The 18,166-nt window shown below is 37.2% G+C and overlaps 1 protein-coding gene across 5 annotated transcripts in view; it reads right to left on the bottom strand.

Moving 5' to 3' along the window:
- Window positions 1-3,158: 3,158 nt before the first annotated feature.
- The window catches only part of Akap7 (A-kinase anchoring protein 7), a 123,421-nt gene continuing 108,413 nt past the window's right edge, over window positions 3,159-18,166 (bottom strand). For 4 of the 5 annotated variants that reach the window (XM_042667406.1, XM_042667513.1, XM_042667580.1 and 1 more), the window contains one exon: window positions 4,308-5,146. In XM_042667406.1, the coding sequence (XP_042523340.1) occupies window positions 4,950-5,146 (197 nt within the window). In that variant the 3' untranslated portion in view covers window positions 4,308-4,949. Of the gene's footprint in view, window positions 4,270-4,307; window positions 5,147-18,166 lie in introns of those variants that run through there. The other variant, XM_042667430.1, reaches the window with a different exon arrangement.

Here is an 18,166-nt window from a genome sequence, read left to right as displayed (position 1 = left end):
TGTGGAAAAGGCAGCCCCATAGAATTCTCATAGAAAATAATATTAGGAAGTGTGAAGGACTGGGAACGACAAGCCAGTCTTTCATAGCTGTGAATATCTTGTTTCATATTGTTTCCTTCTAGTTATGTCTGGGGTCACTCAGTGAGTCTTCAATCTTTAAATCTCCTCTCCCTGAAAAAACGACATAAATCAATCAATTCATGCAACAATGACTCCGAAAGTACCAGCACACTTCTTTCACTCATTCTTCCAAGTTCAGCACTAGGTACTTTGATCTCTATCATATAAAGCAAGCAAGTGATTTTATTTTCCTGTTTCTCTCCAGTTACCTGATGATGTGTGCAGAGTGAGCGTGAATTCCTTGAAACGAAATTACTTCTTGATCGAGTGGGGATGAAGAAACATCCTCTCTTCCCTGCTGTGAGAGGACTATTTAATGGTGTCTCCTCTACCAGGGTTTCATTAGTGAGGATTTGGGAAATAGGTGGAGCATGCTTAAGGTTTCACAGTGACTGGAGTCTGTTACAAGTATTCAGAATCTGGGTCAGGAACATCCCACAGTAAAACAATATGCAACTCAAAATGTCTCTTGTGTCCTATGTTGAAGTAATAATTTAATATAACCTGTATTAGCCAGGATTTTTAGTATCAAAAACAGAATGAACCTTAGCTAGTCTTGTGCACAAAATGAACTCTTTAAGAAACAATAGCTCATGGAATCCTCTGGTTCTGAGAATTGGGGTGAGTAGTACAATGCTTGTTAAACCATTAGCTGCTGAACAAGGTGTGGGGGTGGGGTTCACTAACCTTCTGCCTGCTTGTTCTACCTATTCACGTTCTGGGTAACTTAGATAGGCCTTCTGTAACAGTTGCTTCTTCGTGCTGGTCTTTGCTACCCTCAATAGAGTGGACTAACTCCATGCAGGGTTTTTCTTTTTCTTGGTGGAACCCAGATTCCGTGTCGAAACTTCAGTCACACAAAAGACTGACAAGTGAGTCTCAAGCCTCTACCATGAGGAAACAGGGCTTAAAAGATAGGAAATAGAAACACAGGAAAGGTGTTCAAATGATGCTGGATAATCACTAAGTGTGATGGATATCCACCAAGCCATTAAAAGCCCTTATCCCATGCCTCTCCCTAACGACATTTCTTAGGCATAGATCTGGCAAAAGCAGCTTTGGAATTTGTCTTCTATAGTTTTAAGAGTTGTACTTAGCCTCTCCCTACTGTTATATATTCATGCTATTTTCTCTACCTTGATTACCATATCAGATATCCTTCAGAACTAGTACACATGCAACATGCATCTTTTCAGCACAGTCATTTCTACTCAGCCCAAATGCTTCTTATTTCTTATGAACCACCATTGATAGCCTATTCTTGGAGACCAGGTCTTGCTGACTTTCTGCCCCAGCTAACCTCAAATTATGATCTGTCTATCTCTACCTTCCAAGTAGCTGCAAAAATAAGCATGAGTCATCATACTCAGAAAGATTCATATTGCCTTGTTCTCTCACCTCTTATAACTGTATTATCCCACAAGTATGTTCAAAACAGACTTTTTCTAATTATGGAAAAGATAAAATATGTGTGCTTAGAAACACATCAGTAGAGAAAGTATAGTGTCCTGGCTGGGCATAGTGGTGCATCCGTGTGATCCCAACCATAGAGGTAGGAGTATCGTAGGTAAGGGATCTCAGATCAGTCCTGGCTGATAATAGCTACCTGAAAAATTACTAGAACAAATATATATATACATATATATATATATAGAGAGAGAGAGACTTTAAGTGGTAGAGAGACTGCCAAGCAAATGCAAGACCATGAGTTCAAACCTCAGTAACTCCAAAAGGAAAAAAATTAGGAAGAAATTATAGTGGCCTATGGTTCAAAAGCGTCATGGAGATGTTGTGTCTGAGTGGTTTGGGGCAGGCACTGTACGTAGTAAACTAGTGTGTTGTGTCAATCTGAAATATAGTTAATAAAGCACAAGACCTGCAGATGTCATATAGCTGTTGAAGGTGGCAGGACTACAAACAGGACTGTCACTTCTCTATGAGTTAAGGGATGCAATACAGCATTTCATGAAAGTAGTTCTCAAACAATTTAAAGCATTAGAGCGAAAGCAACATAGGTTTACTAGAAACAAGGAATCCATCTCTCAGTTTTGTTGCTCAGTTCCTCATTTATTTGGTCCTAGCTTTAACGCTATAACAAGTTCTTGGCCTTCTAATAAGTGACTAATAATGGGAAATGTGGAGGCATAAATATTGCACTTTCAATGTTTAAATCATTCCAAATTGCCCAAATCATTTAAATGGAGAAAAATAAGCAGTTCTGAGCATTTTACATTGCATATGATCATAGTGTCTGCTTTGAGGAGCTCTCAGATTACCTTATAAATGAACCTTATCCCCAGCACAGTAACCCAAGAGAGAAAGGAGATAACTTCCATCACTTACTTGGAGGGAATTTCTCTAATATTCATTTTGCTGAGAATGAAATAATCTAGGAATTTATCTTGTTTGGTCCTATCAGATTTGTGTAAGAACTTGGAAACTATTATCATAAAGTATACTGAGCTTATTTTTAAGATGAATTCTACCTAAAAGTCAGAATTCAAGAATTCAAGCACAAGATCTTTAAAGATAATAAAGGAAAGTTTGGGAAGACCGAGGGGGGAGAAAGTATAGAGGAATTGGAGTGAACATGTCCAAAGTGTGTGTGTGTGTGTGTGTGTGTGTGTGTGTGTGTGTGTGTGTGTGTGTGTTGAAATGGTACTCACTAAAACTGTAAAAACAAAAGTTGTGATACAAGAAGGGGTAAGAAAGAGCAATAGAGAAGGTGAATTTGAAGCATATTATGTACAGGTAGAAATATCACAGCAAGTCCCTTTTGTCCAATTAAAAAATCTGGAGGTCAAAACAAGGAAAATTTTTATAGGTGGTATCAGAATTGTTATTTTTGTATGTGTGTGAAGCTGACCTATTTGAAATGATTTAAAATCTAAAGTTAATGATGCTTTGACAACTGTACTCTCTTACCATAAAGCAGGCCCATAAAACTAAAGAAACACTCAGAGATCCTGCTCATGACTTCAGAAGAACAACATGGATCAACAAATTCCAGGAGGGAAAAAAAGAAGAAGAAAGGCAACAAGGGAAAACAATATGTTTATTAAGAGGCATGAAAATGCATAAACTCATTTATAAATAAATGTAGTATAATTTACTCAGTGAAAAAATAGCTAAAATCCATAAGCCAACTGGATTTTATATGTGAAATGATTACATATTTGATCTCTAATCATTTCTCCCCTTCATTGTGATCTATTGGTAGCAGCAATTTTTCAATGACTATAGAAAAAGCTGGTACCAATAACCATCACACAAGGAGAAATTTTTCAAGAATGCTCTTTAAAAATGAATCAGTGCAAACAAATTCAAATTACAAGGGGTATAGTAAGACCTGTAGCTTATCTTCAGAAAACTAGAAAAAAAAATGTTTGTTAAAAAATGATAAAACATACTGTAATTTGATCAGTGAAAAATAATACAGGTGGATATAAAACATTCTTAACCAGTGATTACAATTCTTAATTTATAATATTCATTCATATACTAATACCAACTCAACAAACATTCAAATTCTCATTAAATTCTACATCACTAGATGTAGACACACCTGGACAATGCTTCTGTGGGTTAACAACAATCAGGAGGCGTGTGACCTTTAAAATACTGCTGTTGGTTTTTTCTTTAAGAGATTTTTTTCACAGTCTGTATTTTTATCTGCAAAGCCCCAAAGAACATCACAACAGCTAATTAAAAAGTCATTGCTAAAAAATGACTCAATAGTATAGAAATAAACATTCTAAAACATAAGTTTAGCTCAAAAAAATAATAGGGCAAAATCAGTTTTCTTTAGCAAGAAATTAACTCCTTACCAAAAGTTGGTTCACTATTATATAGAAACTATCAGGACACTTTGGATTTACCAAAGAGCTATTTAATAAGCTAAAAAGATTTCATAAACTATCTTACCGTAATAGCAATATAGAGCTTATATCAAAGCTGCAATAAAATCAACATTATTTGCTTGATTACTTTCATTTATAAGTCTTTCTTCCAAAAGCTCCCTTCTAATTTTGGCCTGAATTTCAGGCTTTAATAAAAGTTCCTTTATCTGTTTCACTTTGGACTTCAGACTCATCCTTTCTCGATGCAAAACTTCATTAAGTAAGTCTTGGATTCCAAAAGGTTTCTTGCCTAAGAAAAAAAATTATAATACATTTAAAGTACAAATATCAATGAAAAACATTTAATATGACATATTCACTTATCAAAATAAGGTTAAAAAAAACCTTGAAAATGTTGCCCACCTTTTATAGAAAAGATCACATTTTGCCAAAAATATATCATTTACATAAAACATAATTTACCGTGAAGAAAGATCACCACGGAGCAACAGCACATTGAGAACACTCATGACATATTTATAGACTAATTGTACACATGATCATTTCAACAGTGATGACTTTAAATTTAGCACTTGATAATGATGTGTGAGTTTGGGTTTAGATAAAAAGCAGTCAGATGCCTCAAGCAATATAAATGGCAGTATTCCATTGGTGGCAAGACCCGTCCCACAGCCTCTGAATCCAGGAGGCGTAACTCAAATTCATTCCTGTCCCTTGTGCAAGGTGGAACGCAAGTAACACGTGGGTCATTCTTCTTTCAGAAATTAATTTCCTCTGCTAGTCCCAGCACTCACTTGTCTTCTGTTATGCTTCAGCAGTGCAAACATATTAACTGTGTAAGTGTCAGGCAATCTCCAGGGATTGGACAAGAGACACTTAAACAGCACAGGGCAAGTCAGTCCCAAGACTTAGCAGAGGGGCAAAGATTTTTTTTTTTTCCTATGGAGCAGTGGGGACAGAGTTCCAGTCTCATTTCCTGTTGTTATCTTGGTCGCAACCATTCCGATCAGCCTCTTCTGTTTTCACAGAGCTCCCTTCCCCAGGCTGCTTTTTGTTCTGTGTTTCTTCCAGATACTGCTGGACAGCCTTGAGCACCGCATTCTCCACCAGCCTCTTACTGAGCCTTACTAGTTCAGCATCATCCGGGTCCCTTCCGTTCTTTTCACCTACATTCCACAAGAGAGAAGAGAAGTCACTGAGCTCATATCACCATAGCAACTCGGCATGCAGGGGCCAGCTAGTTCAGTTATTAGAAGAGCAAGTGTCCTTCAATCTGTAAATTAGATCTATAAGTCCAAGAATAGTAGGTTGCTTTTTCATGTAATATTTGCAGAAGCTGGAGCTTTCCTATTCCTGGAGACTTCCAGTTGAAAAGCAGTTCATTAGTTCCTATCTAGAAATGCTTTACTTAGCAATGCTAGACGTTTCCCATATCTAGGTGGAGTTTTTAATTCTCTTTTTTATTGCTCATTACTACTGTGCCCAAGAGCCTTAGCCATGGGAATTCACCATGTTGGACTGCATCTGCTTTTCCTCCAGCTATCAGGAGATCAAGATTTCTCACATTATTTCATTACTTAGCATCACTCATTTTAAAATGTTTGGCCTACAGGTTTTTATTAAACTCTCAGCACTCCTTTTAAGTCAAAGGCAGTAAACTATTGCTAACAACTGGCTTAAAATGAGCTTGTAAAACTGATCTTAATCTCAGTGCTATCACTACAGATAAAGAAGCAGGAAATTCTTCAAAGCAGTGAGGATTTTAAGGGTAAACTCTCAGATGTCACTATCATAAGGTCATTTTGTTATTGACATCCCTCCAGTGATAATCCAGGTTAAAGATAGAATACTATCTTTCCTATTATTGAAAAAAAACTAATTCCTATCTGTTTTCTTGCTATACAGTCTCTAACTTATCTCCTTTTTCTGATAGGAAAAGAGAGCTCCTTCTGCATGTTCCTATTGCACACTACTCCCTCCACTAAGCCATGGGTCTAGGAAGGAAGATAGTTGGAAGCAAGGAAGTCATCAGAATGCACATATTAAGATCAGCTCATTGCTAGAAGACTACCTGTGGGCTCCATAAGGAAAGGCCATTATCACACTTCACACTCATCAGGTCTGGCTTCACACTCATCAGGTCTGGAACAGGCAGATCACAAATGTACTATGGAAGATAGATATTATTTCTATCCTCACGTTAAATAGGGATTGAAGGCATGCAAAAGTGAGAAGTAGCCAAAACCTTCCTTTAGAGCCCGATTATTTGTCTAGAACACATACTGAGAAACAGTTCTGCTTATAACATGCTTCCTAGGACCACACCAAACAGAAGAGAGGAGGGTTAAGGCCTAGCTAGAGATATTAACAGTGGGGAGTCTTATAAACTGCTTTCCCTGAAAATATGGTAATACAGCCCCCAAGACCCAGACCATCACTCTGAAATAGAACATTTGTAGTGTAAAATATGTTCAGAGTTGAGTGATCTATTACTCCGTGATAATTATATAGAATTTACTAAACATAAATATGTCAAGGTGTTACGAATGAATACAGTTCATTTCTATGATCACTTTGGGGTACAAGATCAAATTGTTTTTACTAATAAGTATGAATAAAATCAGTGTCTAGTATTTGAAGGATTTTATCTCAATCTTAGAGCGTAGTGTTTATACGATGGACATAATAACTACTAAGGCATTACCTGACCTATTTATTGTTTATTCATATAACATATAGAAAATTAGCTGGGCACTGGTAGCACATGAACATAATCCTAGCTACTGAGATCTGAGGATCCTGGTTCAAAGCCAGCCTGGGCAGCAAAGTCTATATAAGACTCATTTCCAATTAGAAAACAGGAAGTGGTGTTGTGGCTCAAAGTGGTAGAGTTTTTACCTTGAGCAAAAGAGCTCAGGGATAACACCCAGGCCCAGAGCTCAAGCCCCACAACTGACAAAAAAAAAAAGAAAATAGAAAATTAGGCGGTAAGTGAAAGAGTTCTATAAAACCATTTGAATACTGTAAATGACGCTCCGTCCTCCTACTCATGCTCAGTGCCTACGTTAGTAAAGCTGTTAAGTCCACTTCAGAACCTCGTCCACTTTCTCACTCGTAAGATAATAAGATTATAATAAGATTATATTTTAATCTAATTAATAACTCAATCTCTAAGATTACTCTCAGATCTAATATTATGTGCCTTGTTAATTTCTATCAGTACACATAAGTGTCCCTATTACTTTAAACATTAAAAGATCCCACAAAATGCTAATTTTTCTCTTTAGATTGTCCTATTTTTGCTTATGTTTTTACTATTATCTAAATCAATCAAACTTAAACCAAGACTGTTAGCATCTTTGACACTTTCCTGTCCTTTATCCACCCACTTAATTACTAAGCCTGTCAAGAAGCACTTCACAATTTTTTCCTCTTCCATGCATCTCATAAAATATCTCTAGATGTATTTTTCTAAAATACTCTAAAATACAGGAAAACAAGCTTGTCTTTTAAGACTCTCCAAAATGTCCTAGCAACTCACTACTACTTTACTTCTAATCAGCTTCCAACATATCTCTAGGAACCTCTACACTATTCTCTATCCATAGACAGTCCTACTCCTTGCCTCACTAATTAAAATCTCACCTATTCCATGAAGCCTTCCATGACTGGACCAGTAAGAAGTCCTAAGCTGCCAGTGGATTCCAGTAACACTAACCTGCAGGTTATTTCTTCATGCACTCAAAGTATGTCTCTAGGATCTACTAAATGCCTAGAATTCTTTCAGTCTACAGAGATGCAGCAACAAAAAAAATAATTTTGCAATGACTTTTTTTCCTTAATTCCTTTACAAATTATGGGAGTAACTTATTAATTTATTCAACACTTAGTGATCCAGTACCCATTCTGGTAACACAGTCTTGAGAACAGAAATTCTATCCTAGGCTCCTTAATAATCTTCTCTAATAGTACAGTGTAGTTTATACATCATCATAATAAATATGTTAGTCTAGTAAATTGTTGATTAAAAATCTTTGAAAGCAGTCACAATATTTTTGAGTGATACTATTTTATTATAAAAATAGCACACATGGTCAGAAATTTAAATTTAATATTACGTTTAAGGCAAAAGCAGTGAGACAGTGACACTGTCACACATCTGTATTCTGAGCGCTCAGGAGGCTGAGTTCAAGACCATCCTGAATTAGTACAGCAAATTCTAGCCATCCTGCACAGCAGCAAAACAAATAAGCAAAAGCAAAGTCAAAGAATTACAGAGTAATTAAAATATCCATGTGAGAAAACTACATTGACTTTGATTGATAAACCCAGACAAGAATACATTTCTGACCACAAAGGGAAAAATAGTAACTACCTACAGTAATGAATTTTCTAATCAACCAATGAAAATGAGACAAATTCACAAAGGAGTCTTCCAGATATATCTGGACTTGAGTCTTTCCTTGTAGTTTCTGTAACTATCCTCAGGCTATTACCATAGCCTGAAAAAAGCCTTTGAGAGGCTTATCACAGAGCCTAGCAAGAATGCAACAATCCAAGAAGCCTGTATTCCTTTACTCAGTCAGAACATCTTATATTTCCATTTTTAGCAGATTTAATTTAATTTCACTAAAAGAGGCATTTTAAGATTAAAGTTATTCTGTATTTTCTTCCACTGATTTGAGTGAAGTTATCTATCTTCCACAGGGACCATGTAAGGTAAGAGATGAATATCTCCATTCACTGAAGCCTGGAAAACAGCCAAGGCAGCTCAGCATGCTGCTGCAATGCACATAACTTCCTTTTGATTCCAGAGAAAGAATACACAAATTATTTCCACAGAAGTATCAAACTCTTGATCAAAAAAACCCTTTCTTGCCGAGTGCTGGTGGCTGAGATCTGAAGATTTCAGTTAGAAGCCAGTCCAAGCAAGAAAGTCCATGAGATACTCATCTCCAACTAATCACCAGAAAACACAAAGTGGATCTGTGTCTCAAAGTGGTAGAGCACTAGTCCTGAGCAAAAAAAGCTCAGGGACAGTATCCAGGCCCTGAGTTGAACTGGCAGAAAAACAACAAGACCAACAACAAACAAATAAAAACACATGGTTTACTTAGTTTACTTGCTATCTTGCTTAAAAATAAAACCAACTAACCTTAACATTGTTATTTTGGGAGTGTTCTTTTTATGTTTAAGTTAACAAAACAGTTGTTGTTTTTATGAGCCATGAAGGAAAGTCAATAGACATGTATCTCCAAGTAAGTACTAGAAAATCAGGAGTGAAGCTGTGGTTCAAGTAATAGGGTGCTAGCCTTGAGCCAAAGAGCTCAATGACAGCACCCAGGCCCTTTGTTCAAGCCCCATGACTGACACACACACTAAAAAGGAAACAAAGAACATCTTCATACAATATAATGTATAATGAGCAAGAATATTACAAAGTTTCCACTTTGCACACATTCCAATTCAATTTGTACTGTGCAGTGTCTCCCGAACCCCTGGGTATTGTTCTTTGAACATAGACAATACTTTTTCAATTTCCTATCTCACATCATAAATAAATATGAAAAATAAATGAATACAAGTGCTGAAAATAAGAAAACATTCAAGAACTTCTTAGTGACTTTGAATGTCTTAAACAGGGCATCTAAAGCACAAACTACAAAACATGATTAATTGGATTCATCAAAATATAACACTTTTAACTGAGAGAAAGAGAGGGAAGGGGTGACACTGTTCAAAAAGAATTGTACTCATTACATGTAACCCTTCTGTACATCACCCTTACAATAACAATAAAAAAGAACCTTCTGAGGCTTGGAAGGAGCTTAAATGTATATAATTTTTGCTCTTTTAAAGTTACTGTTAAGAACATAAAAGGCAAATCTCCAGACTGGGAGAAAATACTTGTAAAACATATCCATCAAATAATTTGTAATCAGATACAAAAAGAACTTTTATAGTTGAATACAAAAACAAAGAACCAAAATTTGTAACTGGACAAAATAATGGAAGTTTTACTTCAAAAGGGCATATGGATACCTAATACATATGTGAAAATATACTCAGCATAAGTAATCAGGAAAAGGCCAAGTAAAGTCATTTAGAAGACACCCACTAGAATGGCTATCAACAACAAAAAAAGATGTTACTGACAATATATGAATCCATTGGCTTAAAGAAGTGCAAAAAGAGCATAGCTATTTTATGAAAACAATGTGAAAAATTCTAATTAAAGAGGACCATCTTCTTACCATGCAATCCAGCAATGTCAGTTCAAGCTAGATTGGAAAATAGGTAAAATGAAAGCATTCATGCTCACCAAAAACACACACATGAGTGTGTTGGTGGTAGCTTTATTCATAATCACCTCAAATTTGAAACCACTTCAACTGGTGAATAAAGCATGAAGCTACAATGCGATGGCACAGTACTCCATGCAAAATAATAAAGTCCTGACACATGCAACAACACAAGTGAATTTAAAATAGATTATCTTATGTGAAAGTAGCCAGACTGAAAGGGTAATATAACATATAGCTGTACATATAACATTTGGCAAAACTAGACTACAAGTAACCACGTGGTTCTAGGAGCTAGGGTAACAGGAAGGACAAGAGAGAATTTTGGAGGGTGTTGGAACTGTCCTTGTTTGTGGTGTGGTTCCATGATGACTCCATGCACTGATTAAAATTCACAGAAATAAAAATGAGAAAGAATAACTTTCACTGTGTGTGAACTGACCTCAACTTAAAAATACAAATGAGAAGAATGTCTTTCCAGTGATGAGTGGCCAGTTTTGCCTGCAAATGGACTCATGACTTGTCATTCTTCACAATTGGCAGAGGCTGAGTAGAAAGATAACTTCTCAGTTCCTCTGTTTTTGAGACTCATCTCAACTGTGGTATTGTAATCACTCACAGCTGCAAGTCTAGTTCTTGGTTTCTTTCTTATGAATCCTATTTTTCTGCTGTGTTCAGCATAAAAATATTTTCCATAAAGTACCAGGTAAGTGGTATTACTACTCCCTTTTGGTAGATTAAGCATATCATCCATTCCTTTATGCTCAGAGTACTGACTGAATTGGTAAAAAGCACTCTGACAAGTGATCTTAATCACTATGTTGCTGAAATATTTCAGAGGGTGCTGTGCTCATGGTGGTTCTTTTTCGGAATCCCTGTGCTTCTCCATATCATAAATTGATCTCTATTTTACAGAAGCTGGTAGTTCCATCTCTGAATTTTAGCCACTATATTTTTTCATGTTGGAATATGGGGATTCTCCTTGGCCCTGAATGGTTGCATAAGGCTACTCTGAGTAATTTTGTGTAAAACTGATAAGAAGTAGGCAATTCCAAGTAGTGATAAGTTTTTTGAGCTGCAGAAAAGAAGTAGAAATTCCTACCACAAGTGCAGGTCAGGTCGACAGGAATAGCCACAAAAGTATGGTGATGACTGAAAACTTACTCTTTTTTTTTTTTGTTTTTTTGGTCAGTCATGGGGCCTGAACTCTGTGCCTGAGCATTGTCCCTCAGCTCTTCAGCTCAAGGCTAGCGCTCTACCACTTGAGCTTCAGAGCCACTTCCATTTTTTTCCGCTTAGGTGATGCTGAGGAATCGAATCCGGGGCCTCATGCAGGCAAGGCAAGAACTCTACCACTGAGCCACCTCCCAGCCCTGAAAACTTACTTTTATGACAAAGAAGACATAGATATTTTCTGACAAAGAAATTTTATGTCACAAGCACAAGCTTTCAAATAAGCATACCTTTCACTCCTTTGAAAAACAAAGAGGCTGAAAAAAAGCACTACCTAAATCTTACAATTATTACATGCATATAATCAACACCATCTATTTCAAGAGTCTTACACACAACTTAAAAGTATGACTAGCTGCAATTAACTTCACTTATTTGGCCAACACATCTGCTTGTGATAATAGACACTTTTCTTTATAGGCTGAGATTCTGAGCTAGAAATGGATTCAAATAGAAATAAAGGTTGCTTTCCTGTTCTGAAGGTAATATTCACCAAGATTGATGAGCAGAATAAATGTTGCCAAAAATCCAGTGTAGTAAAATAAATCATAAGTTGTGGGTGTCACCTTGTCCCTTTAAAGTACCCCAGGTTAAGAGGAACCACAGGCTGGAAAAGTTCCCATAACCGCAGGTCACTACAGCAATAACAGGAACAGTTCCTTCTGTTTATTTAGATAACACTTCATACTTTCCCAAGCATTTTCAGAAACCTCTCACTTGTTTTTCACAGAAGACTATGATAAACTGTTATTCTTTCTTTGTAACAATGAGACCCGAGAGATTACATAAATTAAGATTATAGAGCCATAGTGATAGAAATTGGTAGTTCTCTGACTAGAAATCAGGAAGCTTAATCCACTCATCCCTTTTCTTGGGAAAAAAGAAGGTACCCATGTAAGAAATGCCACATAAATGAACCATTGTTCAGTTGGAAAAACAAAATAATTTAGACAGTCTCATTCTCAAATTGAAATTTTCAATATTAAATAAGGTTATCAATTAGTGCAATACAATTCCTTCCTTCCTTTCCTCCCTCCTTTCCTTCCTTCCCTCTCTCCTTTCCTTTCCTTCCTTCCCTCCCTCCTTTCTTTTCCTTCCATCCTTCCCTCCTTCCTTTCCTCCTCATTCGTTCATTCGTTCCTTCCTTCCTTTTCATGCTCGCATCTTTCCTTGTACAACCACTGAGCACCCTCTACTTATGTGTACCTGTGAGAAGCACTGTCCTTTGGATATAAAAAGGAATCCAACATGAGCCTGCATTCAGGAACTTGCACTTCAGTAGAAACACATGGTAAAAAATAAGTAACAGGCCATGAATGCTCTGAAGGAGCATTTATTTACACAAAACTGGTCAATTCATAAGAGAAAATGCCCCAACCTGTATCATGTAGGAGGTGACACTGGGGCCAGATCATCTTGGCTAGACTATGGACTGGCATAACATGGAAGTAACACTGGCTCAGCCTTGTAAGCAATGGCAGAGGTTGCTCTAGTACAAAGGGAATGATGTGGTGGGAGGAAGAAGGAGGAGGCTGGAAAGAGAATGTGAAGGATTCAATTTGCAGGATACCAATGATATTTAAAAATATATGCTTAGGTCAGAGACTCTTATTGGAGCTAAGAGTCTCATGAACATTTCTGCTCAGGCTGGCTTTGAACTACAAACCTCAGATCTCAGCTTCCTGAATAGCTAGCATGAGCCTGAGTGCCTGGCTTTCCTCATTTTGTCTTAAGTTTGATATAATTAAGGCAGTTGTTAAACTTAAAGAAAGGGACTAAAATATGAGCATAACTATAGTGTCCAGAAACTACCTCCCTCCCTCCCTCCCTCCCTCTCTCTCTCTCTCTCTCTCTCTCTCATCATTGTGTGTGTGTGTGTGTGTGTGTGTGTGTGTGTGTGTGTGTGTGAGGGAGAGAGAGAGAGAGAGAGAGAGAGAGAGAGAGGGAGAGAGGAACCAGGGCTTCCTTCTTGCTAGGCAAGCATTCTATTGCTTGAGCTATGTACTCCACACTTTTTGCTTTAGTTTGATAAAGTCTTGTACTTGTACTTTTGCCCAGACTGGCCTCAGACATTGATCCTCCTACTTCAGGTTCCTGAGTAATTGGAATGATAGATGTGGCACTATGTCTGATTTTAAAAAAAAATAGGATCTTGCTAAGTTTTCCTGGACTGACTTCAAATTACACTTCTCTTATGTTTGAGTAGCTGAGATTATAGGTTATGAGCCACCACACCTGCAATACTGAAATATGATTTAAAGAACATTTTAACATTATTCAAAATCAGTTTTCTAGCCAGGCACCAGTGGCTCACGCCTATAATCCTAGCTACTTAGGAGGCTGAGATCTGAGGATCGCGGTTCAAAGCCAGCCCAGGCAGGAAAGTCCGTGAGACCCTTATCTCCAATAAACCACTAGAAAACCTAAAGTGGCGCTGTGGCTCAAATGGTAGAGCACTCTCCTTGAGCTGAAGAGCGCAGGGACAGTGCCCAGGCCCAGAGTTCAAGCCCATGACCAACCAAAAAAAAAAAATTAGTTTTCTGACTAAAACCAAACAGCTTTTTTTGGGTGTGTAAATGTACAAAACTTTCTTCATAATTACTCAGTATCAAACACATAAAATAGGTTAAAAACCCACTGTTTTACTTTGATGGTTACCAAAACCCAATTTGTAAAGTCTGAATATGAAAATCCAGGTAAACAGAAATACTTGGTCAGTATATTTGCTCACGAATTTTCCCATCCATCAGTGGGGAAAGTACACGAGCCTTATAAAAGCACTAACAATATGTCAACCAGAGAACCTAAAGATGATTGATCAATCAAGACAAAATCATGACAAAACATTCACCCTTGACCATCTTTTCTGGCCATAAATAAACAGCACACCTTTAAAGGCCTAAAGACTAGTAACCTTATAAATTTATTGTTTTCGCTTCAGGGATAATCCTGAAGAAAGTAATTTTTAGGATATAGCTTTCTCTTCCTGATGACCTAAGAGACTTCCAAAACAGCATCCAAATAAAAACCAAAGTACTCTAAGGTTCTTTTTGGTGATGTCATTAGAGATTCCAAAAACATGTGGATTCTTATTACAAAACATTAGATAAGGCTTTAAGCTTGATGAGTAATGCGCTGATGGTATGCAAATGTAAATAGGTATAGTCTATCAATTGCCATTTGCTTTAAAGCTCTGATCTCCAAGTAAGAAAGAACTCTTGGTCAAAAAAATTTCAGGCATCAGTGAGAAATAGCTAACAACTATTTAGAAATAAACAATTTTCTAATAAGACTCCAATAGCTTTAAAATGATGAGAGTTGGCAAATGGGACTGCATTAAATTCAAAGCCTGGGTATTAATGACTCGTGACTGTAATTTGAGTTACTTGAGAGTCTGAGGATGGGAAGATTGAGGTTTAAGGCCAGTTCATACAGAAAAGTTAACAAGACCCCTTCTCAATGCATAGCTGGACCCAGTGGTGCAGGGTGCCTGTCACCTCAAGCTACAAAGGACGCTGACAACAGAAGAATCATGGCTATGAACCCCAAGATAGGGACACAGTTGTTTTTTCTTTCTTGTGATTGTTTCTAACGTATTTATAATGTACCATGTGATCTTTTTGTTTCTTTGTATGTTCCTCCCCCATGGCATAACCCCTATTTTCACCGTATTTGATGTTGGTGCCCTGCATCTTGTATATACACTTCTTTAATTTGAAGAGATGGGGGGGGGGAATGCTTAAATAGGAAAACAGGTTGACCCATTGTAACAATGAGATGTACAAGATACTATGTTGAAAAACGAACTTTACAATTTAGGAGGAGGAGGAGGGGGGAATAGTTGTGGAGGTGGGAGGGAAGGGATGGTAGGGGAAAAACCAAGGAGGAGGTAACAATGCTTGTTAGGAAATTTACTCATTACCTTGCTCATGTACTCATGTAACTGTAACCCCTCTGTACAGTATTTTTACAATAAAAAAGTATTGTAAAAATCATGGCTGCAGGCCAGTCCCAGCCAGAAAAGTCAGAGAGGTTCCATCTCCATGGAAAGAGTCTGGACATTGTGGTGTGTGCTTGTGATTTCAGTAATAATGGGAAGAAGAAAGCTGGCACATCACAGCTCAGGTGTGCCCTTCAGTATGAAGGAAGTCATTATTCCTAAAAATAACCAGTGGAAAACAGGGTTGGAGGCATGGCACAGTAGGATTTTGCTAGCATAACAAGTGCAAGGTCCTAACACACACACACACACACACACACACACACACACACACACACACACACATTAAAAAACCTTCTGCATAGCAAGAGAAACAATGACCATATTGAACAGACATCCTACAAAATGGAAAAAAATCGTTACCAGTCATTTATCTAACAAAGGATTATTATGCAGAATAGTTAATGCAAAATAGTTAACAACAAAAGAACAAATTAACCAATCAATAAATGAACACATGAACTGAATACATTAAAAAATGTTCAACATCTTTACTCATCAGGGAAATGCAAATCTGAACTATATTGAGAGTCTATCTCATCCCTATCAAAATGGTTTTCATCAAGAAAACAAACACCAAATGCTGGTGAGAATATGGAGAAAAGGAACATGTACACACCGTATGTAAAAGTGTAAGTTGGTTTGGTCATTATGGAGATCAGTATGGAGGGTCCTCAGAAAAAAACAACAACTTAAAAATAGAACTACCATGTGACCTTGTTATACAACATACCTTTATCCAAAGAATTAGAGATACCTATGTTTACTATTCACAATAGCTCAGCTACTGAATGAGCTGAGATGGCCAGCAACTGATGAATTGATAAAGAAAATGTGTGTGTGTGTGTGTGTGTGTGTGTGTGTGTGTGTGTGGCACAATGGAGTACTATCAAACCATGAGGAAGAATGAAATTACTTTATTTGTAGGAAAATGGATAGAACGGGAGATCATCATGTTAAGTAAAATAAGACAGACTCAGAAAGATGAATACCACATGTTTTTCTCTCATATTGGAATCTAGATTTTTAAAATGGCATGAATGTATACTATTTGGGAAGAAGAAACCAGCATGAGAGGAGAAAGGGAATGAGAAAAGGTAATAGGGGAGGGATATGATCAAAGTGCCTTATAGAATGTATGGAAATAAAAATGTCCCATTATTTTATGTATTCAATAGATGTAAATAAAAATAAAACCTAAAAAAGTTATAAGAATTGTATCACTAATTGTATATTTCTACTTGGTCTCTTGAGAAGGTAGAAAACTTCTCTTTCTCTGTCTTTGTCTCTCTCTCTCTCTGTCTTTCTTTCTTTTTCTCTGGTAAGAAACACATTTATCTTCTTAGAAAAAAGTCAAGGAGGGGCTGGGAAGGTGGCTCAGTGGTAGAGCGTTTGCCTTGCATGCCTGAGGCCCTGGGTTCGATTCCTCAGCACCACATAAGCAAAAAGAAAAAAGCCAGAAGTGGCACTATGGCTCAAGTGGTAGAGCACTAGCCTTGAGCTGAAGAGCTGAGGGACAGTGCCCAGGCCCAGAGTTCAGGCCCCACGACCGGACCCCCTTCCCCCCCCAAAAAAGTCAAGGAAAACAGAAAATTTTAGATAGAGAAGAGAAAATTTTAGATAGAGAAACAGACAAGTCAAGTCAAAGAATAGCTTCCTCTATAGCACCACCCCACCTACAAAGGGGAGATAAAGGTGCTGGGAAGATGGTCCAAAGAATGATCCAAAGATGATCCAGGGCTATGTCTCACTCCTCTTCTGTAAGGAATAAACCAGAGACTAACCTCACTGCAGCTGCTAAGAGACAATCTCCAGGAATTTGGGGCTTGAGGAACCAAGTTTGTTTTCCACAAGCTGCACTAAGACATACTTTGCCCTCAAACTCTTCATACTTAATCTTTTCCAACAAATGACAAGATTTTACTCATTCATGGCACCTATATTTATGGATCCTTTTTTAAAACAATAAATCTACCTCAGTACCTGCCTGCTATGTGCCCGGCTTTTCTTTCCCCACACATTTAAGTGAAAAGCTTGTCACTGCTTATATATGAGAAACAAAGGATCAGAAAAGCCAAGAGACCTGCTCAATTCCACACAACTAAGAATTGTCAAAGTAGGACTCCTGTGTAGATCTATATGGCTCCAAAATATCATACTTCTGTCATTCTACCACAGCGCTGGCTCTCTGGTACCTCATATAATATTATTATATATTATTATTACCCCTTCTATAATATTTTCACTCTAAAATGGTGCTTCTGACCAGAAAATATTTATAATGCTACTTACTGAGATATAAAGTCAGAATGCCTAAACTGTATTATTCCTCTTCCCTTCCCCCCCTCAACTGCCTCATTCATCCACCACTCATTGGTTCTTTATGTCTGAGAGTTGCTCAAGCCCTTCTATGGTCTACTTTTTTATTTTTAAACCAGGGATAACAGTAGTTGAATATAAAAAGGCAATTGTAAAAGTTAAATAAGAAAATATAAAAAGTCTTTAACACAGGGCTTGTCTTACAGTAAGCCCTGTTTCTTGAAACAATGTTGAAATAATAGCAAATTAGAAAATTAGGCATCATTCTATAGACCTTACATTGTCATACTTTTGCAACCAAAAAATGTCTCATCATAGGAAATGAGCTGCTA

This window comes from Dipodomys spectabilis, unplaced genomic scaffold, assembly GCF_019054845.1.
Source record: "Dipodomys spectabilis isolate Male_0828 unplaced genomic scaffold, ASM1905484v1 ptg000001l, whole genome shotgun sequence".
In the NCBI taxonomy this organism is placed as follows: domain Eukaryota; kingdom Metazoa; phylum Chordata; class Mammalia; order Rodentia; family Heteromyidae; genus Dipodomys; species Dipodomys spectabilis.
The sequence above is the reverse complement of the archived record's forward strand: the minus strand, read 5'-3'. Positions and strand labels throughout refer to the sequence as shown.